The sequence below is a fragment of the Alexandromys fortis genome, unplaced genomic scaffold (genome assembly GCF_014885135.2).
Source record: "Alexandromys fortis isolate MF-2015 unplaced genomic scaffold, M_Fortis_MF-2015_v1.1 scaffold_144, whole genome shotgun sequence".
NCBI lineage: Eukaryota > Metazoa > Chordata > Mammalia > Rodentia > Cricetidae > Alexandromys > Alexandromys fortis.
Genome location: NW_026068021.1, coordinates 97180 through 113893, shown reverse-complemented (window position 1 = coordinate 113893; position 16714 = coordinate 97180). Strand labels below are relative to the sequence as shown.

Genomic DNA, 16714 nt, shown 5'->3' with positions numbered 1-16714 from the left:
AAAAAAAAAAAAAAAAAAAAAACTTTCGGGGCTGAGTGGCCGGGAACTGCGTACGGCAGATCTACCTGGCTGGGGACGCAGAGAATGTGGTCCTCGCCCAAGGAACTAAGTTGGGGTGGCGGGGTCCCCGCACCCTCTCCGCAAGCCCCCGGGAGCCCGAGCCCAGCTAGGCATTACCTACCCTGGAAAAGAAGCTCGGGAAGGCAGAGAGCTTGCAGATCCTGCCTCGAGAGCAACCGTGGTTATAGGATTTTAATTAAAACAAAAGGAGCCCGCTCTTTCGCCCTGCTCTGCGGACTCAGCGTTTTCGCGCTGCTATTTTTTTTTTTAAGAAAATCCATTTTTAAGGCAATTTTTCTGAGGTTTTTTTTTTAATGAGCTAGTTAGCGCTCATCCGTTCTATTTTCTTTTCTCCACTTTTAGAAAGAAAAAAAAGAGGGGGGAAGATTCGAGAGAGAACTGGGGGTGTCTAATTTAATTCCAGGATAAATTTGAAGGGAAAAAAAAATTCGGCCTCTTGAGGGCAGTTTCAAGTTGCCCTTCCTGGAGCTTCCTGCGCTGGTTTCTAGGCTGCCCTCTTTGGGAAGCTGGAGCCCGGTGGGGGGGAGGGGGGGGAGGAGTGAGAAGGAGAGAAAAGAACGAAAATAGCCCGAGCCAAGGGGAACTTAGCGGCGGTGTCCGCGCGCTTGGAGCTGGGCGTACGGGTCTCAGTGGCAGCCAGGGGCGACCGGAGGCGCCCGGTGCAGCCCGGGGACGGCCAGGAGCAAAGACGGAGAAAGGGGGGTTAGAGAAAGGAGGTATTGTGTCTGTGTGCCTTAGGGGAGGGGGGATTTGATGGTAAGAAATAAAATAAATGCCGTTAAACTGCGCGGGCTGTAGAAACAAGAGAGGAATGAGCTGAGGGGGTGGGGGGGCGTCTAGTGCCCTTGAGCTTTATCCAGAGGCCTTTGTGGGTTCCCAGTTAAACCCTCCCACGCCTCAATCCCAACGCGTCCCCCCACCCCCATCGCCCTCCGGTATTCAGAACGCAGGCCCTGATCTCCCCCAACCCCCTCATCCCTCCCGGGATCCAGAATGTTTTCCTTATTTTAATACAGCTCAAGAAAAAATACGTATCTTGAGAGAGATGGGGTGGGGGATTGAGCAGAAGGCTTGCGGGGTTGGAAAAAAACAAAGGCCTATTTTTATAAATGTTTAATGTTTTCACCCCTGGATGCTCCAAGACGCCGTAATTGTGACGGCGGGGTATTGTGCCATAAATCATTTAGCTGCTAATAAAAAATTATTCCGATTTGCCGATGGCGTTTGCATTTTTCAAGTGTGCGCCCTGTCGGCATGGCATACCGACCCAGAGTTTCATTAGGGCCTTGGCTGGTGTGGAACGTGGCCCTCTCCCTTCTGGAATGTGCGGCGCCCGGGGTCCCCTCTCGACCTGCCACTCGGCCCTCGGGCCACCGGTGCGTAGGACCTGGGGAACCGGTGGCGCCGGATTCCCAGCCCCTGGGCAGGGGGAACACAGGCTGAGTCCGTCCCGCATCTCTCCACGCAGCCAAGTACAAGTCTGCGGAGAGCTCTAGTCTCCGCGCCCGTGTCCCCCCACATTTAACAGCGGCCGGGAGCCATGTTGGGGCGTGGGGACTTCTAGAAAAGCAGAGGTTGCACCGCCACCACCACTCCGGAGAGCCTCCGGGTCTGGGGAAATGACCTCCAGGCCGGGCTGAGCCACACTCAACTACAAAAGCCTGGTATACTAGTCCTAAAACGGAACTGGTGACAACCGCACGGACCACGGGTCCAGGCGCCATCTTCCGCACCCCATCCCCCCCCATCTCTCCCGCTTGTTTACCCGGCGGGATCCGTGGTCAGAAAAACTGCGTTGACGCAGTATGTGTGTGTGTGTGTGTGTGTGTGTGTGTGTGTGTGTGTGTTGTACTTGACTGGATGGAAAATCAGCTGGGGGTGGGGAACTTCCACACAGTCCCAGGGCACAATTCCCGGACAACAGACCCGGGCTGGCCTGTCTGGTCCGGCATGGTTGTCCCCGGCCACTCCTGAGGATTTTAGTGTGTTCTTCCAGATCCCGGTCTGGACGCTCTCAACAAACCCCCACGGACCAAACTGAAAGCTCTTTGTTGTAAAACCAGAGGACAGGCCAACCTTGAGCGCGGCTGCCTCCCCTGCGGTGCGCCTTTGTCCAGCTCCAGGGAACCCCGCGCTTCCCTCACTTCTGTCCCACGAAAGGTTGACCCCTCATCTTCCACAATTCCGGTGTTGCTATCGATGTGGACAGGTTTCCACCCATCCTCCTCCATAAGGGGAAGAAGGAAAAAGAAAAAGCTAGTTTCCCTTTCTCAGAGAGGACCCCCAAACCACCTTCTATCCGTTGCCCCGATCCAGCGCTTCCCAAGGAGTGGAACTCCAAGGGAGACTTAAGGGGACCCCAAGAGAAATCTGTGTTGTGCCTCCCGTGGAGATCCCACAGTAGTCTAAGGCGCGCGTTTCCAGTAGATCCTAAATCCGGCTACCCAAGAGCTCCCGGCCCGGGCGCCGCTAAAACCCGGAGAGGCCGCGCCTGGCCCAGCCACGCTCGCAATCTCTCACTGCGGCAGGCCCATCAGCAGCTGGGTATCCTGAAGAGGTTCTTCCAGCCAAGGGCAACCCAGGCCCGCCAGCAAGACCAAAGATGTGGTGCCAGAGCCTCGCACGCCACCCAGACCCCAGCGCGCAACCGGTAACCCCGGGGCGGTGGCACCCGGCCACTTCGGATTTCTGCTCCTTTCAGCCCCGCCTCCGACCCTGGCCTCCTCCTCTGGCCCGGGTCGGGTCTTACAATCCACTGTCTGGCTCAAGACGCTTTTGGTGCGCGGGGACCGGGTAGGGTCATAAATCTGCGCGCTGGCCCTCCTCCCCGAGGCAGGGCCAGGCACTCTTCTCTCCTTGGTCACGGCCTGGGGACCCCGAGACCACGCAGGGAATCAAGCCAGGAGCTTCCCCATTCGCCAAGAGCTGCCTCACCCACTCGGTGCCAGCACCGCGAGTGTCGGGCCTCACAGATCACGATCTGGGGTAGGGGTGTCTGGGCCCGGGCACTTCATGTAGGAAAGTTCGATGAGTCTGGGCGGGTGGGGTGGTCATTTATGCCGGGGGGGGGGCCTCTGGACTCCATATTAATACCAGGCCTTTACACGGGATTTATTTTGGGGGGAGGGGAGCATCCAAGAACCGACCGAGCTACAGGCATGGTATTTGGAGGCAGGACCTCCTAGACTTCCCTTGACTCCTTGCCAAGGACACCCCGAAGCATCTCCTTCGGGTCTGGTTTTTCCCAAATCCACCACCCGCCTTTGATACCCAGAACTGAACCACCCAGAAATCTGGTCATATGGTGGTGGCGGCCATACGGTGTGACGTTATCCCTAAGGGAGGAACTACCAAGGTGAATGCATTTGCGGTTGGTTAATAACGTCTAATACCACAAGAATTTTCTTTGCGAAGGGACAGGCAACAGACCATTATGCTGGTCTCCTTGAGTGCATGGGGCCTAGGGTGGGGACAGCAACAGTGGGGGCGAGCATTCAACCCCCCCCCCCCCGGTACATATCAATGTTGTCAGATGCGGGGTGCAGGGACGTGGAAACCTTGCTCTCACGCACGGAACTCTTGGGTTCCCTACGATATCTCAAAAGCACTCTTAGGGGGGGCCGAGGGATTTGGGCTGGTCTCAGAGAAATATGAGAACTGACCGGGTGGTAGCCTAGCAGCCAGAGGCTCCAGAGGCTGCAGATCCACATTCCGGGCCAAGCAGTCTACGCAAGGCCCCAACGAAGCGCTGGGGGGGGGGGGGAAGCGTCGCCAGTTTCATCCAAGGTTAAACTCCACCGCAAGCGTTTTTCTTTTTCTTTCTCCCCCCCCCCTCCGGAATGAGAGAGAGAGAGAGAGAGAGAGAGAGAGAGAGAGAGAGAGAGAGAGAGAGCAAATAAATCAGCTCCCCCGCTGCCCGCTTTAGAGCTGCGGTGACCTTGGGGGGGGAATGTTTTCCTGCTAGACCTGTCCCAGGACTGGCGTGGGGGAGGGGGCCCAGTGTCAACCCACGCACCCCCAGAGACGGGAGAGGGGGTGGCCAAGGACACTGGTGGGTGTTTATTGTGGCATGTATGCCCCAAGGGGAGCTTCGAAGGAGCTTAAGGGGTACTGTGGTTATTTAAGGGGTGCTATGCCTCGTAAGGGGGAGTTGGCTGCTGCGAAAACGCCTGTGAACCCCAGACTGCGGTGCCCTCTCCCGCAAAACGCCATGCTAGTCCCTGGGGAATGGGGAACAAACCGCGATGAACAAACTAGGCCTCTTTGGGGACCTCGGGTCTTTGTCTGGGTGTGACCGGGTGTGTTCCGCAGCGAGTCTGTGCGGGGTGTGACTAATCGGATTTATGTGTGTGAGTGCCGGGATGACTAATGGAGGGCTTGGCAGCACGTGTGTTTGGGGAGGGGCGCAGCACCTAGGTGGGGACTCGGTGCCCCAGGAGGGGGCTGCCTGATCTCAGAAGTTCCCTCCCCTCCCCCTTTCTCCTGGCTCCCAGCTTTGTTTGGGCCTCTGCGGGGCTGGCTGGCAGGCCCGAGCATGCTAGGGAGCTGTGGTGCAAATTCCACAGCATGCCTGGCGCCCAGAGGCAGCTCCTGGCCTCCCGCCTCCCTAACCCACGTGGTGCCTCCAAATCTGGGCTGGTCGCTTCCAAATTGGGGCTGTCCCACCCTCTGTGGCTGAGCCCTCCCAGCTTCAACGTTGCCCAGGGAAGCCACTGCAGACTCAGAACTCTGTGGTCTAAGTTTGTCTTAAAAGAATTCATGGTGGAGATGCCGGAGGTCACACCCGCTCAGCTAGGAAGTTGCTTGGGCTGGGAGTTCGGGGTTTCGTAGGACTTTTTTTTCCCCTTGTAGCGCTGTGACCAATCACTCCCACAAGTTTACCTGTAGGCTACACCCAAAGCCAGCCACAGGGGCCTCTGAAGCCGGAAGCCGGTGGTTTTCTGTGAATCTACACAGGCCAGCCAAGTGAGACCTCGTTCCATAAGAAGGAAAATAAATAAAATTCTAGTTTTCGTTTTCTTTTCCAGTTACTTATAACGGTGCCTAGTTATAACGCCAGAATCCGAGAGTGGAAGTTAGGGAACAGGAGTTCAAGGTCATCCTCCGCTGCCTGACTAATAGAGGCCTACCTACATAAAGAGTCTCTCTCCCTCTCTCAAAAATCAATCAAGGAGGCCAACAAACGGCTTAGCAGATGAAGGCACTTGCCCAGGTCGGACAGTCTGAGAGCCCATCCCTGGAGGACCCTGGGTGGCAGAAAGAGAATAGACTTGCAGACATGCTCAGTATATAAACAATAGATAATGTTTTTTTAAGTATACATTTTTTTAAACCACAAAAATCAAGAAGAGTCTCTGGTGGGTAGGGATGGGTGTGGTAGAAAGGTGGGTGCTCCTGTGCACATCCACGGACCCCAGTACAGATACACACCTGGAGAATCACATCTCCCCTCTCCCCTTGAACCTTAGGATTTCTCACCCATTCCCATACCCCACAGCCTCTCTGTTGGTTACATGCTGCTGTCTGGCGTCCTTATCAGGCAGAGACACCTCATCAAGCAGGGCCCTAAAACCCAGGGAAGTGGGGGCAGTCTAAGTAAGGACAGGAGAGAAAGAGAGAGAGGTGGGTTGACCCTGATCAAATCTGAGCCAGTATCTCTCTCCCCCCCCCATGCTCATATCTCTCTCTACGCTCGCTTGCTCACGCATACACACACACACCCCGCCTTTTTCCTTTTATCTTTCGTTGGCATGCATTTTCTTTCAAGCAAGAAAGAAAAACATTTCCCATGGCTACAGCTTTGAAAGCCGCTCTCTCCTCTCCGCGCCAGCCGGCGCCCACTCCCACTTCAATCCCTTCCCATCGACCTAGAGTCAAAAACAAACCCACCAAGATTAAACCTGACAGGCGCCCACCCTTCAGAGCTTCAGGGCAGGACACCTCTGTGTTTGTGCCCCAGAGAGGAGGCAGGGGCACCCCACCAACACCTGTGTGTGCCCAGGTTCAGCAGCCGCGGTACTATCTCCCAAGAAACTTCGAGAACTGCTCTGGCCAAAAAGATCTGCCTTCTTGATTATTTTTTTGCTGGGAACCTTGATTCTCCTCCAGGATGCCCCTTGACAGACTCTGTTCCCCTGGTACAGCGCCCTCTTTTCAGGGGCTCTGTTTCAGACTGAAGGACACCCCCACCTCTAATTCCTGTGTGTGGAAGCAATCTCCTCAAAATTGCAAACAGCCTATCATAGAGGGAAGTCATGGGCTCTCTGGTACATCAAGTAAAGCCAAATTAAAATTCTTACAACAGTCACAGACCCCTTCCCAAGGTTACATGAGTAGTAACAATCCACCGGGCTGTTTGAGGGTCACCCACACTCCTTTGAGTAATCCCAGTACTTCAGGCCAGTAAATTCCTTGGTTCACCAAGTTGGACTTCAGGGCTATGGGTGCTTGTGTGTAGGGGTGGGGCGTGGGGGTGGGCGTATGTGCAGGGTGTCTGGAGCTACTGGCTCTATTGCCCTCCACCCTTTTCCCTTGAGACAGGGTCTCCTACTGAACAGAGAGCTAGACTGGCTGCTTGGAAGCCCCAGCAATCCTCTGGTGTCCACAGCCACCCACCCCCAGCCCCTAGAACAAAGGTTACAAGTGTCCAAGTGTCAAGCCCTCTTGCTTGCTCAGCAAGTCCTCTTACCCCCACTGAGCCATCCCCTGGCTCCTGGGATAGTTACTTTGACCCATTGTCAGGGTTCCACCTGGGAAAAGTTAACTTCACCTTTAGAGCAACAATACTTCAAAATGACCTTATATGGGAATGGGAGCTTCCCAGGGCATGGGCACACAAGAGGCTCAAAGTCAAGACAAACCTGAGCTGCCTGGGGAGACTGTCTCGGGAAACAAAGAAAATTACCATTTTTAACCTCTGTGTGCGCACACGCATGCAAAGATGTGTACTTGTGTGGTGACCCGAAGTTGGCGTCAAGTGTCTTTGTTGCTCTGTCTCTACTTGATCTATCAAGGCAGGCTCGCTCACTGGGCCTGGAGCTGAGTGATTCTGACTAGTTCAGCTCCCTGGCTTGCCCAGGAATCATCTGCCTTCAGAATGCTGGCATTACTGGTAGCTGCCACATGTGCATCTGGGCATTCAAACTGGTCTTCACACTAGGGCCTGTTTTAACCACATTGTTTGCTTGTTTGTTTGGGTTTGTTTTTGTTGGAAAGGGGGGGGGGTTGTTGAGACAGGGTCTCACTATATAGACCAGGCTGGCCTTGAATTCTTGCCTCTGCCTCTCAAATTCTGGGATTAAAGATTTGTACCACTACTCCCAGATTAACTAGTTTTATTTTTTGTTTATTTAATTACGTAGAGTGTGTGTGTGTGTGTGTGTGTGTGTGTGTGTACAGAGCACACTCATTCCACAGTGCAAATACGGAGGCCAAAGAACAACTTGCAGGAGTCGGTTCTCACCTTCTACCATGTGGGCACTTAGTGTCAAACTCAGGCTTCCTGGCAAATACTAAAGGTGGAGTGATGGAGGAGGGTCATCTGTCTATCTGTTGCTTTCATTGGTTAATTAATAAAGAAACTGCTTGGCCTGATAGGGCAGAATTTAGATAGGTGGAGTAGACCGAACAGAATGCTGGGAAGAAGGGAAGTGAGTCAGATGCTTTAGCTCTCCTCTCCAAAATGGACACAGGTTAAGATCCTTCGTGGTAAGCCACCACCTCGTGGTGCTACAGAGGAGACATGTCACTGGACTGCCATTGTAACCATTTTTTAAATATTTTATTTTTGTTTTAATTTTGTGCACCCCACAGTGTGTATGGGTGTGTATGATGCAGTACTCAAGCAGGCCAGAAGAGGGCACTGGTTCCCCCGGAGCTGGACTTACAGAGGGACATGGGTGCTGGGAACTGAACCCAGGTCTTTGCAAAAGCTCCAAGCGCTCTTACCCACTGAGTCATCTCTGCAGGCCTACATGCTAAGTGCATACGCAGTACCGTAAAGCCATGACAAGTATCCAGCCGCAGAACCCTTTTCTCCTCCCCAGCTGATGTATGTCCCCATCGCATACAGCTCCCCAGTCCCTTCTCCAGCCTCGTCACCCACTTACTGCTCTAGTTTAGTTTTGGTTTATTTCGTTGAGACCGTGTGTGTGTGTGTGTGTGTGTGTGTGTGTGTGTGTGTATACATGCACGTGTATAAGAGCTCAGAGGACAACTTTGGGGAATCAGTTCTCTCCTACTGGGTGAGTCCTGGGGTTATCCCTGCAGAAAGCACCTTCACCCACCGAGCCATGTCAATGGCCACCTATGTTCTTCCCCGACTGGCTTACTTCACTCGATGTGATGTTCCCAGGTTCACCCATATTGAAGCGTCTCTCAGAATGTCCTTTAAGTATAGGTAATACTCTGCTGTGCAAATGAACTACATTTTGTTCATTTGGTCACCTGTTCCTGCATACTGTCTTAGTCTGTCCTGTGCGGCTGTTACCGAATAACAAAGAGTAGCCGATCTACAATGCAACTTTCTATTTGAGAGACAGAGGCAAGAGAACCATGAGTTTGAAGCCAGTCTAGACTGGTCTACATAGTGAGCATCTGTCTCAAAACAAAAACATAAACAGAAAAAGCTGGGGAGTGGTGGTGACTCCTTTAATCCCAGCACACGGGAGGTAGAGGCAGGTGAATCTCTGTGAGTTCACAGCTAGCCTGGTCTACCGAGCGAGTTCCAGGACAGTCGGGCTGTCCAGAGAACACATACAGCTCTTGCAGAGAACCTGAGTTCAGTTCCCAGCACCTACCTCAGGCAGCTCATGAATCCTTAAAATTCTAGCTGCAGGGGATCTTCTTGCTTCAGGGAGTGCCTGCACTTGTCCACATCCACACAGAGAGACGTGGGTGTATACACACTGTTAAAGTAAGCAGAATAAAACACTTGCTTCAGTAACAAATGGGGAGAGAGAAAGGAGGATTCCTGGAGAGGGAATGACAAGCTCTGAACTAACATAAAAGAAAATACTGGAAATTGGGTCAGGCATAGTAGCACACATCTTCAATCCCAGCTCTTGGAAGGCAGAAGCAATTGGATCTCTGTGAGTTTGAGGCCAGCCTGGTTTATATAGTGAGACCCTGTGTCTCAGTCAATCAATGAGTCAACAAATAGGTATTTAGCTTTGGGGAGTAGATGATTTAAAATTTTTATTTGTACCCAAATGAATGAATTTCAGACATAATTATTTTTAAAAATTTAATTTAAACTTAGCCTGGTGGCAATGGTGGGCACATGCTTTTAATCCTAGCACTCGGGAAGAAGAGGCAGTTTGAGGTCAGTGCCCACAGAGAGAGTTCGAGGACACCCAGGGTTACACAGAGAAACCCTGTCTCGAAAAACAGAACTTATTTTTTTCCTTGTATTTTATGTGGATAAACATTTGCCTGGCTGTATACACCTGTGTACCACACGCATGACTGATGCCACGGAGTTCAGAGGTGGGTGTCGAAGCCCCCAGAATTGGAGTTACTAATGGGTGCTGAGAACCAAACCTGGGTCCTCTGGAAGAGCAGTTGGTGTCTCTAACCGTTGAGCCATCAGATATGTTTGTTTTTCTGTGTGTGTGATTCCTGTGTAAGTGTGCTTTCTTGTGCGTGTGAATGTGGAGGTCAGAGGATAGCCTGGGGTGTGAGTCTTTGACTTTCACCTTACTATGAGGCAGGGTTCACAGTTTTATTTGTATTTTATGTGCACTGGTGTTTTGCCTGCACGTATGACTGTGTAAGTGTGTTAAGAGTGTTAAGAGCAGCCAGTGCTCCTAACCCCTAAGCCATCTTGTCCACTCCTTTTTCTCAGTTTTTTGTTTGTTCGTTTGTTTGTTTTGTTTTTTTCGAGACAGGGTTTCTCTGTGGTTTTGGAGCCTGTCCTGGAACTAGCTCTTGTAGACCAGGCTGGTCTCGAACTCCCAGAGATCTACCTGCCTCTGCCTCCCGAATGCTGGGATTAAAGGCGTGCGCCACCACAGCCAGGCCTCTTTCTCAGTTTTTGACATAAGATCTCCCTAAGCAGTATCCCTGGCTGACTTCACATTCTCAATCCTCCTGCCTCACCCTCTCCATGCAGAGATTACAGGTTTGAGCCGCCCTGCCCAACCATTCCTTTCTGAAACAGGGTCTCCCCATGTAGCCCAGGCTGACCTGTAAAAATGGCAATCCTCCTACCTCTGCCTCCTCAATGCTAGGATTACAAATTGTGTGTCACCATGCCTAGCTTACACTGTCTTAAATAAAAGTCACCAGGGGCTGGCACGGTGGCCCAGCATGCGAAGGTGACTGCCACCAAGCCTGACTTTGAGCTCACTCTCCAGGACGCACGTGGTTGGAGAGAGAACCCATTCCCGAAAATTGTCCACTGAGCTCTTCACACAGCTGAGGCATGAGCAACCTCACACGGGATAAGCAAATAAATGTAATTTTAAAATCGTTTAAAGGCTGGAGAGAGGGGCTAGAGAGATGGCTCAGTGGTTAAGAGCACTGGCTGCTCTTCCAGAGGTCCTGAGTTGATTCCCAGCAACCACATGGTGGCTCACAACCATCTGTAATGAGATCTGGCGCCCTCTTCTGGCGTGCGGGCATACATGGAAGCAGAATGTTGTATACATAATAAATAAATAAATTTTTAAAATATTTATTTATTCATTATGGTTACAATATTCTGTCTGTGTGTATGTCTGCAGGCCAGAAGAGGGCACCAGACTCCATTACAGATGGTTGTGAGCCACCATGTGGTTGCCGGGAATTGAACTCAGGACCTTTGGAAGAGCAGGCAATGCTCTTAACCACTGAGCCATCTCTCCAGCCCCCAATAAATCTTAACAACAACAACAAAAAAAAAGGCTGGAGAGATAGTTTAGTGGTTTAGAGTCCAGTTCCTAACAACCACAATGGAGTGGCCCACGACTGCCTGTAATGCTCACTCCAAGGGACCTGACGCCCTCTTCTGGCCTCTGTAAGCACTGACTCACTTGGCAGTAACTCATGCACACACATAATTACAAATAACATTTTAAAATAAATTATTTTTTTGAAATGTGTAGGCAGGAGGATCAAAAGTTCAAAGCCAGCCTAAGCTACTTAGTGAGTTTGGGTCCAGCCTGGGATACACAAGACGGGTCTCCAGATAAAAAGTGGGAAGGGGGTCAGTATATGTAGCTCAGTGGCAGAGCACTTGTCTGTCACACCTGAGGTTCTGCCAAAAGAAAACAAAGTGATGATGGCACATGCCTTTAATCCCAGAACATGGGAGACACAGGCAGATAGATTTCTGAGTTTGAGGCCAGCCTGGTCTTCCCAGTGAGTTCCAGGAAAGCCAAGGCTACACAGAGAAACCTTGTCTTGATAAACAAAACAAAACAAAATCTGACTCTTACAAACAACCACCAAGCCCACACACCTTAGGGTGACTGGATCTAGACCACACCCCCCTGGCTGCTGTCGGCCTCCCTCAGTTTCCCTTCCCAGCAGCCCCTTCTCTCCCATAGACAGGTGTGTGTGTGTGTGTGTGTGTCCTCTATATGTTTAGGACATTGTCAATTTCAGATTCACAGCAAGAAAGGGGCGGAGAGCTCCCCAAAGCCATATTGCCAGCAAGTCTGCCTAAGGCAGGGATTGACCCAAAGACCCAAAGACCTCTGAGGCAAGAGGGTCACCGTGTGGTCATGTCCAGGAGGCCAGATCTGTCTCAGGATGTGTCTGGGTCACAAACCCAGAATGCAGGGATTCCCCCACCCGCTGGTTTCCTCCCCTTTCCCTCGTTCTCCCTCCTCCTGTCCTTTCTACTCCCTCCTCCTTCATCTTTCTCATTTTCTCTCCGTTCTCCTCTTCCTCATCCTCCTGCCTTTATTCTCCCACCCTTCACAGGGGCCCTGGTGCTCCAATGCCCTCTTTTGACCTCCGCCAACTCCTGCCAGCCTGTAGCGGGCGCAGAGACACACACTCACACATACAAATACAAATATGAATAAACAAGAATTTTGAGTGTCTTCCCGTGGCAATGAGGCCCGCCTTCCCAAGCAGCTCTTGTCACCCGCTATTTTCCTACGACAATCACACAATGTCCCTTTGGTCAATGACAATGTGCCCTCAACACTCCCTCGTGCGTCTTGTAACCAACAACATGGTGTGACTTCCAAAGCATAGCCGAAGGGACAGTTAGGTTCAGCCTCTACGGCGGCTTTCATATGTAGAAGCCACCAGGAAGACATCTGACAGCTGAGGCTGCCTGGCTCTGGGGAAGTGCATGCAGCAAGGAGGGGTCAGGCACAGGAGTTCCAACCGATAGAGGTGAGCCAGCCCCCAAAACAAAAGGCGTCTCTCCAGAGTACACAGAAGCAAGCAGAGGCTTGTCACTACCTGGTGGCTTAGGAATCCCAGCACTCGGGACAAAGGCAGGCAGATCTTTGCCAGTTAAGTCAACCTGGTCTACATAACAAGTTCCAGGCTAGCCAGGGCTACACAGAAAGAGCCTGTCTCAAAAAGAAAAGGAGAAAAAAAGCAGAAGAGAAGGAAGAAGGAGAAACAGAGATGTCTCGGAGGTTCAAAGTTCACGATGCTCTTCTAGAGGACCGGAATTTGGTTCCAAGACCCCGCATCTCGGCTCACAACCATCACTAACTCGAGCCCCTCTCCTCAGTTACTTCACCCATGCACCCACAAGCGCGCGCACACACACACACACACACACACACGTGAACACACAATGTTTTAAATAATAAAAGTATTTTTCTAGTTGCATAGTGGCAGAACATGCCTTTAATCCCGGCACTTGGGAGGAAGAGGCAGGTGTACGACTTCTGAGTCCGAAGTCAGCTGATCTACAGAGCGAGTTTCAGGACAGCCAAGGATACAAAGAGAAATCCTGTCTCAAAAAAACAAAAATAAATATTTTTTTTCTTCTCACTGTATAGCCAGCCATAGCTGGCCTGGAACTCACAGAGATCCTCCTGCCTCTGCTTCCCAAGTGTAAAAATAAAACTTTAAAAATAGATATAAGGGCAGGTAAAAAGGAAGGATAACAGAAGGACCTCCAGCTCAGGATGCAGAAGGAGAGACCATATTAGCTGTTTTTCTCATGGTTATGGCAAAATACCTGGCTAAATTAAGTGATAAGTACAGTCCGCGTTAGTTAGGAGGGCGGGGCAGTCATGGCCGTGTATGCTGGAAGCAAATGGCACTCGCTAAGAAACAGAGAGCCCACTGGAATGGGGGCAAATGTAACTGCCAACCCCACCCTCACCCCCAGTGAACTGCCACCAGCTAGGCCAATTTCCCAAAACCAATGCCCACAACTGAGGACCAAGTGTCCAAACCCATGAGCCTGGGGGTGGGGGCTGGCAGCTGGGGGCGCATTTCAGACTCAAACCATAACAGAGAATCTGAGGGACGTGGGGGTAAGTGCTCCGTTCCCTCCGGTTAGAAATCCCAGACAGGGAACCAAAGCAACCGTGCTATCAGAGTCCAACTTAGCAACCCAGTGAGTGTCCTGGGGTCACTTACAGGAGCACGGAGAACTCGAAGGCAGCTGCATCACTAAAAGTCAGTCCCAGGCAGGTGGCAGCTCCGGGACGCTGAAGGCAAGAGCTCTCTACTACGGACTGTCCCAGTCCAGCCCCGGACTGCCGGTGGCTCCTGAGTCTAAACTCTGCCTCTGCTGCAGCCCATCCTCTTGCGTAACCTCGGGGAGGGAGGGGCCTTGTGCGTCTGGTAAATTTCAGACTCCCGGCAAGGAGTGTGCCGCTTACTTCCTGAGTCCCAAGGAGCCTCCCCTCTGGGATAGAAGTTTTCCCGCGGGGAAGAAACTGCCGCACTCCAGTCTCCAATCAACACAGCCCTCCCGCGAGACTGACTGGAGTAGGGAAATGGTGCCTTTCCATGGCCCGGGGAAACTGAGTCCCCGTGCCTCACATGGCCAGCCCAAGTTCGAGGGGACACCAGACATGGTGTCTGGTGAGGCAGCTTCCTGACTAGCAAACATTTTATCTCTGAGTGAAAGGGCCCTGGGCCTAGCTATCATGCCTCAGGCCTAATATTTAACCTGTGAGCCATCGGGGGCCTGCCGTTCCAGTTCTAGTGTCTCCTCTGCCTAACAAACTCCTGTTGGTCCTTGAAGGATCCACCGTGCCGAATTGAATTCCTCTGAACCCAAGAACGCAAACAAGTCTCCTTTCCCGCAAGTTAGCAGGTGTTTTGCCACAGCCACACATGAGAATTCATGAACCCTGTGAGGTTTAGGATGTGAACATAGGGATTTGGAGGGGACATCACCTAGCCCCACCGTTGGCTGTCGTCACTCGTTCCCACGGAAAAGCCCAGCGGATTTCAGTGAGCATTCATTTAATGGAAGAAGTGACAGGCTCGCGGTAGGGGCTTCACATATGGATGGACATGTCAGGCAGACTCAGAAGGGCATTGCTAGCTGAAGGGACAGGGCCTGCCTGGCTCACAGTTCGGACGAGGGGGCTGCATTGAAGCCAGGTAGGAGAACCAACTGTCCACCATTACAGACAGAAGTGGCTCGGGGCATCATCACAGCCCTGCGTGCTGAGCCAGGGGTCCCCAGCCTCTTGCCGTAGGAGCCCAGCTTGGATAATGTATGTTTTTTCCTCCACAGCTGGCTGGCTTGATCAGTATTCCTTCAAACTTCCATCTCATTTGCGTTTTTGTTAATGGGAAGGAATTATTCACAGATGCTTCTGCCTCTCTCCAGTCAACAGCCACTCTTCCTCCGGGTACTAAATGGCAGCCCACAGCACCCCTGATCAGCTGTAGCTGTGGGCACCCCTGAGAGGTCAGTACTGGCAGGAGGGCGTGGGGCCCAAATGGATCATTGTTAACCAAGGAAGGAGAAATGGGTAAGAAGCGAGGGCTAGGGACAAATCCCACCTGAGTCTCTTACCCAAGACCTTGGTCAAGCACCCTGTGGACTCTTTACTCGGTCTTCTCATCTGAAAAATGGGTTCTGTGTGTGTGCACATGTACGTGTGTGTGTGTATGAGTGTGTGCACACGCACGTGGTGTGGAAGATCATATTGCTTCATCCATACCTGTGTGGACCTGGGCTCATGAGTGCCCTCTGCAGTTCTCCCCGGGAGTGTGTGGGTTGCTGCCTAACAAAGGGACTTCACATAAGCCTGAGCTTTCCTGGAGCCTAGTCTCCCCTAATCCTGGGATGTACCTTAGTTCTGAGAATATGACCACAAAATTCTCGACACTCTGTGGTGGTTTGAATATATGGCCCCCATAGACTCATGTGTTTGAATGCTTGGCCCATATGGAGTGGCACCATTAGGAGGTGTGGCCTTGTTGGAGGAAGTGTGTCACTGTGGAGGTGGGCTTTGAGGTCTCATATGCTCAAGCTACACCCAGTTTGGGACACTGCTGCCTGTGGATCGAGATGTAGATCTCTCAGCTCCTTCTCCAGCACCATATCTGCCATACCTCCCAACATGATGATAATGGACTAAACCTCTGAAACTGTAACCTTGCCCCCAATTAAATGTTTTCCTTTATAAGTGTTGCCATGGTCGTGTTGTCTGTTCACATAAATAGAAACCCTAACTAAGAAATCGTGGAATATTCCTTAACACTGTAAAGATATGTCACTGTGATTAGTTTCATAAAAAGCTAATCAGCCAATAGCTAGGCAGGAGGTATAGGTGGGACTTTTGGATAGGAAGAGCTTCTGAAATAAGGAGGAGGAGTCGCCAGCCAGATGGAGAGGAAGCAGGATGAGGAGTGCAGAGTAAATGTAACCGAGTCACATTAATAAATATATGTGTGTGTATGGGTTATATATAATAATAATAATAACAACAATAATAATATATAACCCATATATATGGGTTAATTTAAGTTATAAGAACTAGTTAGAACTAGCTAGTGCACAACTTTAATCCCAGCACTCTGGAGGCAGAGGCAGGCGGATCTCTGTGAGTTCAAGGCCAGCCTGGTCTACAAAGTAAGTTTCAGGACAGGCTCCAAAGCTACAGAGAAACCCTGTCTCAAAAAAAAAAAAAAAGAAAGAAAGAAAAAAGAAAAAGAGAGAGAGAGAGAGAGAGAGAGAGAGAGAGAGAGAAAACCTAGTAAAGAACAAGCCTAAGCTATCAGCCAAGCTTCCATAATTAATAGGAAGTCTCCATATTGTGATTTAGGAGCCAGCTGTTGGGACAGAAAAATCTGCCTACACTAAGACACTATCCTTCTGCTATAAAGTGAGTGTCCATGGTCCCATCACTGGAGAGATAGAGAACGGGAAAGTTCAGAGTCCTTCTTTGCTACGCCAGCCCAAGTTTCGGAACTAAGGTAGTTACTGAGTGGCTAAGGGGAGAGTAACATACATCATGCATGGACATCTGGAAGAGAATCCGTGGCTCGGTGGCTGAGGGAGTGGGCGTGGCTTGTCTCTTAAAGACACACAACAATCATTACAGCGGTGGCACACACCTTCAACTCAGCACTTTAAATGTAGAGATGGAAGACAAGTGTGGCACACATCTTTAATCCCAGCACTCAGGAGGCGGAGGGCAGAGGCAGGCGGGTCTCTGTGAGTTACAGGTCAGCCTGGTCTACAAAGGGAGTTTTAGGCCAA

The 16714-nt window shown here is 51.3% G+C and overlaps 1 protein-coding gene across 3 annotated transcripts in view; it reads right to left on the bottom strand.

Annotated features, from left to right (window-relative positions):
• Tnrc18 (trinucleotide repeat containing 18) overlaps window positions 1-13768 on the bottom strand; it is a 107087-nt gene extending 93319 nt beyond the window's left edge. The window contains exon 1 of one of the 3 annotated variants that reach the window (XM_050163265.1): window positions 13624-13768. In XM_050163265.1, coding sequence (XP_050019222.1) covers window positions 13624-13654 — 31 coding nt within the window. In that variant the 5' untranslated portion in view covers window positions 13655-13768. The remainder of the gene's footprint in view (window positions 1-13623) is intronic. The other 2 variants (XM_050163258.1, XM_050163262.1) reach the window with 2 other exon arrangements.
• Window positions 13769-16714: the final 2946 nt, after the last annotated feature.